A 12,182-nucleotide genomic window follows, 5' to 3' on the forward strand; every position below is an offset into this window, starting at 1 on the left:
GATTTAAGAAGACCAAAAACTTACTAAAGAAGCTCTACGAGACCTTCGGCTCATTGGTTGATCAAACGGTGGACTATTTATCTGCAACTTTTCAAGATATCCATCAGGTATTCTGATATCCGCAGGTAGGGATAACCGCTTATTTAAATCCTTTATAAAAAAAAAAAGAGAGAGAGAAATTAAGTAATCAAAAATAGAAAAGCACATTTGACTTTTGAATTCACAAGCTCTAATACATTAACTCTTAGTAATAAGAAATGTAAAGTGTGGGTGGTGGCTGAAGCTCTGGTCTCCTACATGGACCACCTGGGCCTGATGGCTTTGCTTTCTTATTTTCCCTTTCTCTCTCTTTCTCTGGTGAGCACAGGTACTCTATAGCAAATGTAAATAATAATGATAATAATAATAATATTAATAATAATAATGATAGTTATAATAGATAGGGACCAGCAGATGGTGTAATGGTTATGTCGCTGGACTCCCACATAGTCGACCATGGTTCAAGTCCTGGACCCAGTGGCTTAAAACTCAAGCTGGGTTCATGTGTGCCATGTGTCCAAAATCCTGAGAATGGAGGAGAAAGGATTGTAGCATGGCCAACCCTCCTGGGAGGTGATTTCTTGCTTTCTGTCTCTTTCTATTTCTCTGACGAGTGCACATGCCCTATAGCAAAAAACCTCTCTCTAAAAACAATAATAGTAATAATAGATAAAATAATTTTTAAAATTTTAAGTTAACTATAAAGCCGTATTATAGCTGTAAACTCATCTACGTTGATTATATATACTATATCAAGAGCAGAAATATTTATTGTAAGCCAAGGTATATAATGCACAGTAATATCGTGGAAATGGTACTTTGTGACCCTGATTATTTCTGAGTCCTCTCATTAGGAAATTCAGAAATTATTATACCATATAGTACAACTGAGCAAAGACGACCACAGAGTATGATCACCAGTTTATATAACTAAATAGATACTGTATGATTTTCAATGTAAAATAATTGCTATGTTAATAAAAAGAAGTAGGGACCAGCAGATGGTGTTAATGGTTACGTCGCTGGACTCTCACATAGCTGACCGTGGTTTGAGTCCTGGACCTGTCAGCTTAAAACTTACACCAGGCACTTGTGCATGCATGCCCAAGGTCTCAAGAGAAGAATGTAAGAGAAGGGCTTGTGCCATGGCCATGCTGTTTTCTGTCTTTCTGTCTCTGTCTCTCCAGTGAGTGCACATACCCTATACCAAAAATCTCTATTAAAACAAACAAACAAAAAACAGAAGAAGTAAACGTTTTCTAGTTCACTTAAAGAATATGAGATATTAGAAACCTGAAAGGTAACTTTGTCTATACCATCATGCTAAGAAATATAAATCCTGCCCCAATTGCAGCAGTGTGTTGGTAGACACTACTGTTCATTAGGCTGAGGCCACCTAGGAGGCCTGGGTTTGATTCCCTGCACCCCCTTCGAAGCTGGGTGTGGCAGCATGTGCCTGCAGTCCCAGCCACTTAGTAGGCTAACACAGGAGGACCATGAACTCACAGCCACCTTGGGCAACACAGTGAGGCTCTATCTTAAAAAAAGAAAAACTAAATAAATATAAATCCTATATAAAGAAATTCATCCTATTCAAAATAGTAATCATGAGGCCAGCAGGTGGCATAGTGGTTAAATCTAGTGGTACTGGATTCCAACATGGCCAAAGATGGTTCGGGTACCAGACATGGCAGCTTACTTTCTCACTTTCTCTCTCTCTCTCTCTTTCTCTGGTCAAATTAAAAAATAACAATAAATAATAATTCTTAAAAAACAGCAATCAAATAAAACAGCAGAGAGATATATAGGAACTGTATAAATGTTTATTGAAAGATGTAAGACTTAAGTACAGAAACAAACCAACTTTCTAAATGATAAGATGATAATTCTCCCCATGTTAATTTCATATAACCCCAAAGATAATCCAGTAAGATTATTCTCAGAACAAAAATATATAAAATTTATCTAAAAGAAAACATCAAAAATATTTTTTAAATGTTCTACAATAATGTGTACATAGGGGAGGAATAAAGAAGTTTTTCCAAATACCAGAATATACTACAGGACTGGCCCAATGGCCTAGTGGTGAAGGAGCTGGATATCAGGTGACTATCAATGTTCAAATTCTGGTCCCAGGGACTTGAAATACTTGTGAGGTGTGTGTGCATGTGTGCCTCAAATCCCAACAGCATGGGGAAACGGAGAAGGAATTGTGGCATGACCATGCCCCCCTTTGGGTGCTGCTTCTCTCTCTTTCTCCCTTCTGTCTCTCTGGTGAGCATATGTGCCCTCTGGTAAATTAAAGTACATACAGAGATTATAAAAAGAATATAATCTGGAGTGTGTGTCATCTTTGGGGACAAAAAATAAATAAATAAATAAAGCTCAATGGAAGAATGAGAAAGTCCAGAAATAGACTCTAATATTAAATAAAACTTTTAAATAAATGATTTTTTTAAAAAAATCATACACATACACACACACACAGAGGGCTATTTTGTTATATTTTTTATATAATTTTTATAGTAATATAGACATTAAGTTGATCTCAACAGTTGAAAATGTTTAATTATCAATTAGAAAACTGTAATTTTTAACTGATTCCCCCAGCAATCTTTTTACAATGAAAATGTAATCAATCCTAATCATCATTGTCTCAAGAGCACTAAACAAAGTAATAATATTTTGATTTCAAAACATTTTTTTTGCAGAAAACTATTTTTAATCTATAGTATATACTAAAATAAGTCATCACCTTCTGTCCTCAAGATTATAACACAATATGACAAAGGAAAGAAAATGAATTCTTTACTCTTTTACATGGAGAAATAACTTGTAAGTGCTACAGAGATTAATAGGTCTAACAAACCACAAAAAAAAGATACCCATATTAAAAATATAAAGAAAGGAAAAGTTGATGCTTATTTATTTTGTATTTCCTAAAATTTGACATAATTATAGAAAATAAAATAGGAAGCACCCAGACAAATCTCAAAAATATGATTAAAATCACATTTTCTGAAATGAAGACTTCATTCATGCATCATTTCGGATTTCCAGAATTTTTGAAAATTCACTTTTCCCCAACAGAGAACTTAAACAGTGATTGAAAGAATGCAAACAACTAAAATTAACATAGTCTTACCTTGGGACAGTAATTAAAAAAAAGTAAACAGTCACCGACAATAATTCACTAATACAAACTCCTGAAAGTGTCATTTGCTTCCATGGAAATTTTCAAATGGCCATTTACTGTTTCATGTATGTGTATGTGTCTGTTTATATACACAAACACACATGTACAAGTATATTACATTTTTAAATAGTTACCTCCATTGAGATCCGTCTATGTATACGATTTCTGAGACAAACCCCTGTAGGTGACTGGACTTCATCAGATGATGTCCCAGAAGCTTGGTCACTCTCACCATCTGATCCCATTTTTAGATTTTCATGAACAATATCTAAATCACAAAGTGAGATATTATTTACCTTCAAAGAGATATATTATATCCTACTATATTCATGTTTATTATTCTACAGGTAAGATGGAGACAGCCAACATGTAAAAATCATCATATAAACATCTTTTATATTCGTGGTAAACACAAAGTTAACATGGTTAATAGATAAAACATAGCTCAAATATCTTAAAAGATAAGTTAAAAAGTCTTTTCGCACATTTAGATTACTAAAATAAATAGTATTCAAGTTATCAAGAGTTGAATAATGACATATTACAGAGTGGAAATAACACCTTAGATAGTCAGTTCTCTCATTTTCCAGACCTGGAAACTGAGACTTAAAATTTAAAATGATTTCAAAAAGTAACAGCTTGGAACAGAGCTGGGATAGAAATGACCTTTTTCCTCTAATGTAGTTCAGTATTCTTTGCACTGAATAATGTGCTATTGGGTCTACAGCGAAATGTAGCTAGTTCTTTCAAAATACTCTAAAAAATATTTTTAAAGCTACTAATGTAGCTCTCCAATATGTCACCCAACAAGTGCTAAAAATGAAACAGTTCAAAAAATATTCACTGATGGGCTGGCCCTGTAGCACAGTGGTTGAGGGTGGTGCATCGGGAAACAGATCCCACATGGCTGGAATCCTGGCCTCTGTGGCTTGAAAACCATGCAGAGCATGTGTGTGTGCCTGCCAACCCAAAATCCTGATGGGATAGGGAAATGGAGGAAAAAGAACTGCAGCGTAACCACGCCTCACTAGGGAGTGTTTTCCCTTTCTCTTCTCCTCCTCTCACTAGCAAGCACATAAGCCCTCTTCAAAACATTTTTAAAATACTCACTGAATATTTGTTGGGTAGTCAGAAAAGTCATGACACATTTTTTATGCAAAAAAATGCATAGTCTCAATAATTAGTACAGAATTACAGAAATAAGTTTATCACCACCAAAAGCTTGAAAATGTATTGGGAGCAAAAAGATATTCATAGTATGTAAAGGTTGGCTATAGTATATGCTTAACAGAGATAAAAAGTTAAATGACAATATGGGGCCACCAGGTGGCGTGGTGGTTAAGGCACTAGACTCTCCTATGGCCAACCATAGCTTGGGTCTCAGACTCAAAGGCTTGAAAAATCATACCAGGTTCAAGTATGTGCATTCCGAAAGTCATAGGAGAATGGAGGAGAAAGGATTGTAGTTTGGCCATTCCCCCTGTGGGAGGTGATTTCTCACTCACTCACTCAATCTCTCCAGTGAGCACATACTCCTTATGGGGAAAAAAAAAAAATTAAACTGAAAGAGAGGAGGGGGAGACTAAAAAAACTGCCCTGTTACACAACTAAATGCAAAGAAAGCTTATTAATCTTAGCCTGAATAAATACTTGAGTACCACTTGATATAACTAAGAAATTGTGTCATTAATAAACAAGTATAATTCTGACATGACTTTTGGTTGGTATTTTGGTTTCCATCAAGGCAAAAGTGAAACAATAAAGGTTTATATCAGAAATTCACTTAACCTGAGACCAGCAGTTAGCATAATGGCTATGTCACTGGTCTCCCATGTAGTTGACGGCAGTTCGCGTCCCGGACTCAGTGACTTAAAAAACTCATGCCAGGCGCGTGTGCATGTGTGCCCAAGATCACAAGAGGAGAATGGAGGAGAATGGATTACGGCATGGCCATCCCACCGGGGGGGGGTTTCTCGCTTTCTGTCTCTCTGTCTCTCTCTGTCTTTCTGGTGAGCACACGCACCCTGTAGCAAAAACCTCTCAAAAAAAAAAAAAAAGAAATTCACTTACCCATTAGTGGAATAAGTGACTTCTTTGTTGAGTCAGATAACATTTTTTTAGACTCTGACTGACCTCAAGCTACCTATATGATGTCACTGACTAGACAGTGTGGAAAAATTGTGAGATAGCACATCATTACAATGTATATGGACTACACAGATACAAAAGAATTAACTCCCACAGCATAGATACTATTAAAAAATGGTATAACAATTAGGAAGTAATGACTTTTGAGTATTCACTACCTTTGCTTGAATTTAGCTTACTCAATTTTATGTAATTTAAAATATAAGAGTAGCTACATTTACTAGCTTGTAAAATTTCTGAAAATTGAACGACCACCTCTCCTGAGTGTGAGCTGACTCCTGCACAAATTCCGTAATGGTGCACATCCATTCTATACTTACTCAACTGTAAGTTGATACATTTATAGTATAATGATAGCTATGTTGAACAACCAACTTCTGGAAAATTTAACAAGCATCTCTCATGAACCAGCGTGAGCCAACTCCCACATATCCATTCATTCTCTAGGCCTGCACGTCTATTGCACAAGGATAAAGGATACAGACATTTCTCGCTAATAAAACCCCACTGAGGAAAAGTTCTCTCTCCAAATCAATGAAAGACATGAAGAAATCATATTCCACAACCAGATAATGTAAGTGGTAGAATAAAATCTGCTGGAACTTAAGTAAATGTAATTTTTATTTTAGAGGTTTTTGCCTTAGGGTGAGTACAGTCACTAAAGAGAGACAGAGACAGTGAGAAGGAAAGTAAGAAATCACCCACTAGAGTGGAAGGCCATGCCACAATCTCTGCTCTTCTCCTTCATTCTCCTCCTGAAATCCTGGGCACACACACACCCAGTATGATTTTCAAGCCACTTGATCCAGGACTTGAACCATGGTCGGCCATGTGAGAGTCCAGCAATGTAACCACAATGCTATCTGCTGGCCCCAAATATAATATAAATTTTCTAGTGAGACTATAAAGCAGCTAAGCATTAATTATTTTAAAATTTAAGAGTAAGGACAAAGAATGAACGAACAGAAAATAAACAGAAATTTCCAGATACACACTTTTTCTGGATATTTTAACAACACAGGTGATAATTATATGGTAATCACTGCACTGGGCTATCATAAGATGATGATCTGCAGCGCTACTAAGGTATGACCCTATATCCTGCACCATCCTAAACCTCCATTCATCTTGAAACCCTGCATACATTTTTCACAACTTCATTTCCCTTCTCCATGGACCAGTTATCAAATATTACTTCTCTGTAGTGTGAGCACTATTAACTTTCTAGAATCTTCCATCTTTCTGCTATTCCTTCTACTCAGCTCATTTACATCTGTTGAAGAGAAATAATAAAAATGAAGTTTGACTCACTTCTGTGCAACTAAAACCTAAGTATGAGCATAACTAACAATCTAAAAGTTAAAAATAATAGATCAATAACAAAATTACCTAATCGGCTTCCATTTCTGGGCATTGCCATGAAGGAGCCAAGGCTTCCTCCAATAACACTGTGTGGTCTCCGCAACGGGGGCTTCTTGAAAGAGCCTGTGTACTGGTGGAGGAAGGAATGCATACTGTGAGATGTTGGAGGCCTGCCATTCTTCACAATGGGCTCTGTAGTCATGGTATCCAAAAATCATTCCGTCATCAGCCCAAGATCCAGGATCACAAGAGAAGGATTGAGAAAGTGAGACAGAAAACAAAATGAAAAGTTAATAATAGAGCTCATCACATTTAACCTCACTTTTTGACTACCTATATAAAGTACAAAAATTTAAAAACAGAACAATTTCTGTGAAAAATCATTTATAGAAAACAATATTTCAAATTGGTCTAATAACTATCCATTTCTTAGAACTTACCAATTTTGGGGGCAGGAGGAGAGATTTTTGCTATAGGGAGCATGTGCTCACCACAAAGACAGAGACAGAGAGACAGAAAGCAAGAAATCACCCACCAGGGGGGATGGCCATACCGCAATCTCGTCTCCTCCATTCTCTTCTCAGGATCTTGGGCACACAGACACATGCGCCCGGCGTGAGTGTAAGCCACCAGGTGTGGAACTGTGGTCGACTACATGGGAGTCCAGCGACATAGCCATTATGCCAACTGCTGGTTCTGAACTTACAAATTTTTTATCTATCTGTTTATTTTAATATCTCTCCAGATTATTTCCACACCACTCCGACACTTACTCACTACCTGGTATTACTGTGCCCTCATGATTAAGTATTCACCACAAAGACAGAGACAGAGAGACAGAAAGCAAGAAATCACCCACCAGGGGGGATGGCCATACCGCAATCTCGTCTCCTCCATTCTCTTCTCAGGATCTTGGGCACACAGACACATGCGCCCGGCGTGAGTGTAAGCCACCAGGTGTGGAACTGTGGTCGACTACATGGGAGTCCAGCGACATAGCCATTATGCCAACTGCTGGTTCTGAACTTACAAATTTTTTATCTATCTGTTTATTTTAATATCTCTCCAGATTATTTCCACACCACTCCGACACTTACTCACTACCTGGTATTACTGTGCCCTCATGATTAAGTATACTGTACAATATAAAAGACATGGTCTTCACCTAAAGGAATTTATATCCCTATTCGCTGGACATTTAAAAAGGTATGTCAATTAGTGAATAAAACAAAGGTAATTTAGCATATATCAATATAGAGGTTCTGAATTTATTAACCAAAATTAGGGTTGTTTTGTTTATGCCAGAGGGTGTGTGCTCTTCACCAAAGAAATCAAGTGCAGAGATCACAGTTTGAGACCACTGTTAGAGAAACAGAAAGGCGGCAACTGCAGCTACAGGAGATAACTGTGAGGTGACACTGTGCTAGGGAAAGGCCAGGGGGCCGAGCAGGGAGCAAATCCTTCGGCGCTTTACACATCACCATAACAGTCTGAATTTTATTTTGAGTTTAGGAGCAGTTATAGTAGCTCTGAAACAGAAGATGGAGGTGATCTGATTCACATTCCTAAAATATCACTGTGGGGGGACAGAGGCAGTGGGAAGCGAGGGGGTGAGGATGACTGTAAACGGACAGCACAGGAGCAGCCCCCCCTCGTGGTGATGCAACAGTTCTTCCCTTGATCACAGTCCTGGGTACACAAATCGGCACAGATAAAATGACATAACGCTATACTATGCTCTAGGCTAACATCATTTGCTGGTTTGATCATTTTCTACAGTTAGGTAAGATGTAACCAATGGGGGAAATATGAGAAAGGTACAAGTGGTTTTTCTGTAGTATCTTTGAACTTATAATTATTAAAAGTAAAGTTTTCTAGAGAAATCGCTTTGGTTGCTGCTGGAGAACAACAACAACAACAACAAAAACAGTAGAGGAGGAGACTACTGCAGTATCCTAAGCAACTAATGACGGTGACCGATGAGGGTAGCTGTACTGCAAACAGAAGCAGGCAAATTCAGGACATGTTATGATGGCAGAAGCAAGAGGCCAGCACACATAGCTACAAAATAACTCTCATACACTCCTCCTACACAGCTTTTTGTTTTTTGAGAGATTTTTGCTATAGGGCACGTGTGCTCACAAGAGATAGAGACAGAAAGAAAGAAAGAAATCACCCCCCAGAAGGGATGGATACATCACAATCCCTTCTCCTCCATTCTCCTCTCAGGATCTTGGGCATGCACTGGATCCAGGACTCAAATAGCAGTTGACCATGTGGTAGTCCAGTGACTTAATCACTATGCCATCTTCTAGTCCAAATGGATAAACTCAGAAGAAATACTGTAACATTTCCAGATTTGACAGCAATTAACTGGTCAATAAGATAACGCTCTGTGGGACCAGCAGGTGGCATGGTGGTTAAGGTGCTGGACACTCCCACATAGCCGACCACGGTTTGAGTCCCAGACCTGGTGGCTTGCTTTCTCATTTTCCCTCCCTCTATTTCTCGCTCTCTGTGCCTCTCTGTGGTCAAATTAAAATAAATGAATGGGTAAATAAAATTAAATAAATAATTCTAAAAAAAAAAAAAGATAACGCTCTGTACTTTCAAAAGTAATGGAAACCTTAGACATTATTCTAAGTGAAATAAGCCAGACACAAAAGGACAAATACTATATGATTCCTTTTATTTAAAGTACCTAGAAAAAGAAAACTCATAGAGGAACCAGCAGATGGCATAGTGGTTATGTTGCTAAATTCCCACATAGCTGACAGGATTGGGTTCAAGTTATGGACCCAGTGACTTCAAAATCAAGCCAGGCACATGTAAATGCATGCCCAAAATCCCAGGAAGAGAATGGAGAAGAGGGACTGCGGGGTCCCCCCCCAAGGGGACTCTCTCAGGGAGTGGGGTGGGGGTGATTTCTCACTTTCCCTCTCCTGTCTCTCTTTCTCTCTCTGGTGAGCACATGCAACCTAAGGCAAAAATTTCTTTTAAAAATTTTAAAAAAAAGAAAAGAAAAGAAAGTTCATAGAAACAGAAAGTGTAATCGTGATTACCAGGTTCTGGGGAAAGGAAAGGGAAGAACGTTGAGCTATTGTTTAATGAGTACAGTTTCAGTATGAGATGATGAAAAAGTTAGAGATGGATAATTATGATGGTTGCATAACAGTATAAATATGCTTAATGCTGCTGAGTTGTACATAACAAAATGGTAAATTTGATGTTATATGTATTTTACCACAATTTTTTTTAAAGTGATGAAAATTTATATGAAAAGCTGTAGATCTTTCTTACTCTTATAAAGTAATTGAATTCAAGTTAAGGATTTCCAATGAGTTTTAACACCACAACATGACACTCATTATGATTCCACTAAGAAATGTTATTTGGCATCTTATTCATTTAGATCATCTAAATACATGAACTATATGACCAGGAACATGCAATTTCCTGACTAAACTCTTGGCCTGAATCATTTCCTGTTTCTAGTCTTGATCTTTTAAATACTACTACCAGACTGAACCTAATTCACAACCAACATATATATCCTGTGGAATTTGTACGTTCAATTTCATGTTACTGGTAAGAATTAGCAGTATATTCATCCACTATGGTCAAAACCACTGTCAGTGCTGCCATTTCGTGTGTGAGAATAGCAGGAGAAAAGAAGGAACCCAGGTATGAGACAAGAGCTCACAATACTCAAAACTGGAACTCACTGATTTCAAACAAAATAAATTGCTCTAGTCCAGACAGGAATATGGACAAGAAAATTAAATATCTGGTAAACCCAACCATTTCAATCTTTGATTTTGGGGGGATACTTCTAATCCTACATAATTAGTAAAAGTGATTATTTTAGTTTTTTTTATATTTTCAGTGAACATTTATATACATGTAGTACATTTTACTAGCTGAAGAATTTAGTTGGTTCAAAGTCTCAAATAGTATATTTAAAATAAAATGATTTTGCCTTTCTGTAATTGTGATCTATTCTCTCTCTCACATTTAAATGGTCAACTATTCTCTTCATTAAATTTAAAAATCTCAATGTAAATACAATAAACAATAACTCTGTGTTCTTCTGTTCCCCCCAGTACCTGGTAACCACTATTATACTTTCTGTTTCTATTTCTATGAATTTTCTCATTCTAGACATTTCATATAAGAGAGAAAATAAGTTCAAGGCTAACTACTTAAAGACAAGATCTTGAAATATCAAAATATTCTGTGATAGACCTAAAATAGCATTAAAATTTTATGAAGCAAATTGAGCAGCCATGAGGAAAAGGTATATCTTAGGTAAGCTGACTTTTTAATTGAGATAAAATTCACATAACACAATATTAACCATTTTGAAGTGCACAATTCAGTGGCATTTAGCACATTTACGATGTTGTATAATCATTAACCTTAACTTGTTTCAGAATATTTTCATCACTCCCTAAAGGAGAACCCATATACATTAAGCAGTCACTCTCTGCTGCTTTCTATCACTCCCGGGAACCACTAATCTGCTTTTTGTCTCTGTGGATTTATTTACCTATGTTAGATATTTGATATAAATGGAATCAGAGAATATTCTGGGTCTGGTTTCTGTAACTTTTCAAAGATCATTATCTATGTTGTAACATCAATCAGTACACTCTTTTTGATAGTTCGATAATATTTCATTCTGTGAGGGACCAGCAGTTGGCATAATGACTGAAATATAATGTATCCTTACTCAAAAATTAATGAATAATGAAAATATATATGTGATAGAAGAATTTATCAGAGTGTGAGACCAAGTATTATAACACTACTATAATAAGAGGAGAATATTCCATTAAGTAAGCAAAAAATTGTCTGTTTCCTAAGAAGGCAGGGACTGAGGCAGTGAAATAAGCAAAAGGAAGTTATTATGAACTTAAGTTTCCAAAAAGTAAATTTACATCCCATTTATAAAGTAATTAAAAGGAGAAATCATCGCCCCCAATCTCCAATATTTACCATTATCCTTACTGCTGTTTTCTTCAATAGTCATTTGTTCAGCCAATTCAGACAATGATTCATCAATAGTCTGGCTTCCTCGAAGTGTGAGGGACAGTCTTCTCTTAAATTTTTTCATCCTAACAACTGAATGTGATTTGAAAAGTCCTAAAAGAAAAGAATGAGCACAAAATTAAAGTTATGAATATTTTACTGCTCAAGACAAATGTCATTTTGAGTTTAGTAGGCATCTTCAATTAGGGATATAATGAGGAAGTCTCATTTCTGCTAAACATCACAAAACCCAATCCCTTGTTTAAAAAGATCTACCTGCTTTGATTAATCCTATATTTATCTGACATCAGAAGAGCAGGAATTCCATACAACTAAAGAGTGAGACTTGAATTGCCATACCTAATTTTAGAAGGATTGAAAATTTTCTTAAATGTGCTTTCTGAAA

At 36.6% G+C, this 12,182-nt stretch overlaps 1 protein-coding gene across 2 annotated transcripts in view; it reads right to left on the minus strand.

Moving 5' to 3' along the window:
- CDK17 (cyclin dependent kinase 17) overlaps nt 1-11,885 on the minus strand; it is a 48,924-nt gene extending 37,039 nt beyond the window's left edge. For both annotated transcript variants that reach the window (XM_006154883.2, XM_006154884.2), the window contains exons 1-4: nt 11,744-11,885; nt 6,773-6,937; nt 3,370-3,503; nt 25-150 (exon numbers count right to left, since the gene is read on the minus strand). In XM_006154883.2, the coding sequence (XP_006154945.1) occupies nt 25-150; nt 3,370-3,503; nt 6,773-6,937; nt 11,744-11,861 (543 nt within the window). In that variant the 5' untranslated portion in view covers nt 11,862-11,885. The remainder of the gene's footprint in view (nt 1-24; nt 151-3,369; nt 3,504-6,772; nt 6,938-11,743) is intronic.
- Nucleotides 11,886-12,182: the final 297 nt, after the last annotated feature.

The sequence above is a fragment of the Tupaia chinensis genome, unplaced genomic scaffold (assembly GCF_000334495.1).
Source record: "Tupaia chinensis unplaced genomic scaffold, TupChi_1.0 Scaffold000423_1, whole genome shotgun sequence".
NCBI lineage: Eukaryota > Metazoa > Chordata > Mammalia > Scandentia > Tupaiidae > Tupaia > Tupaia belangeri.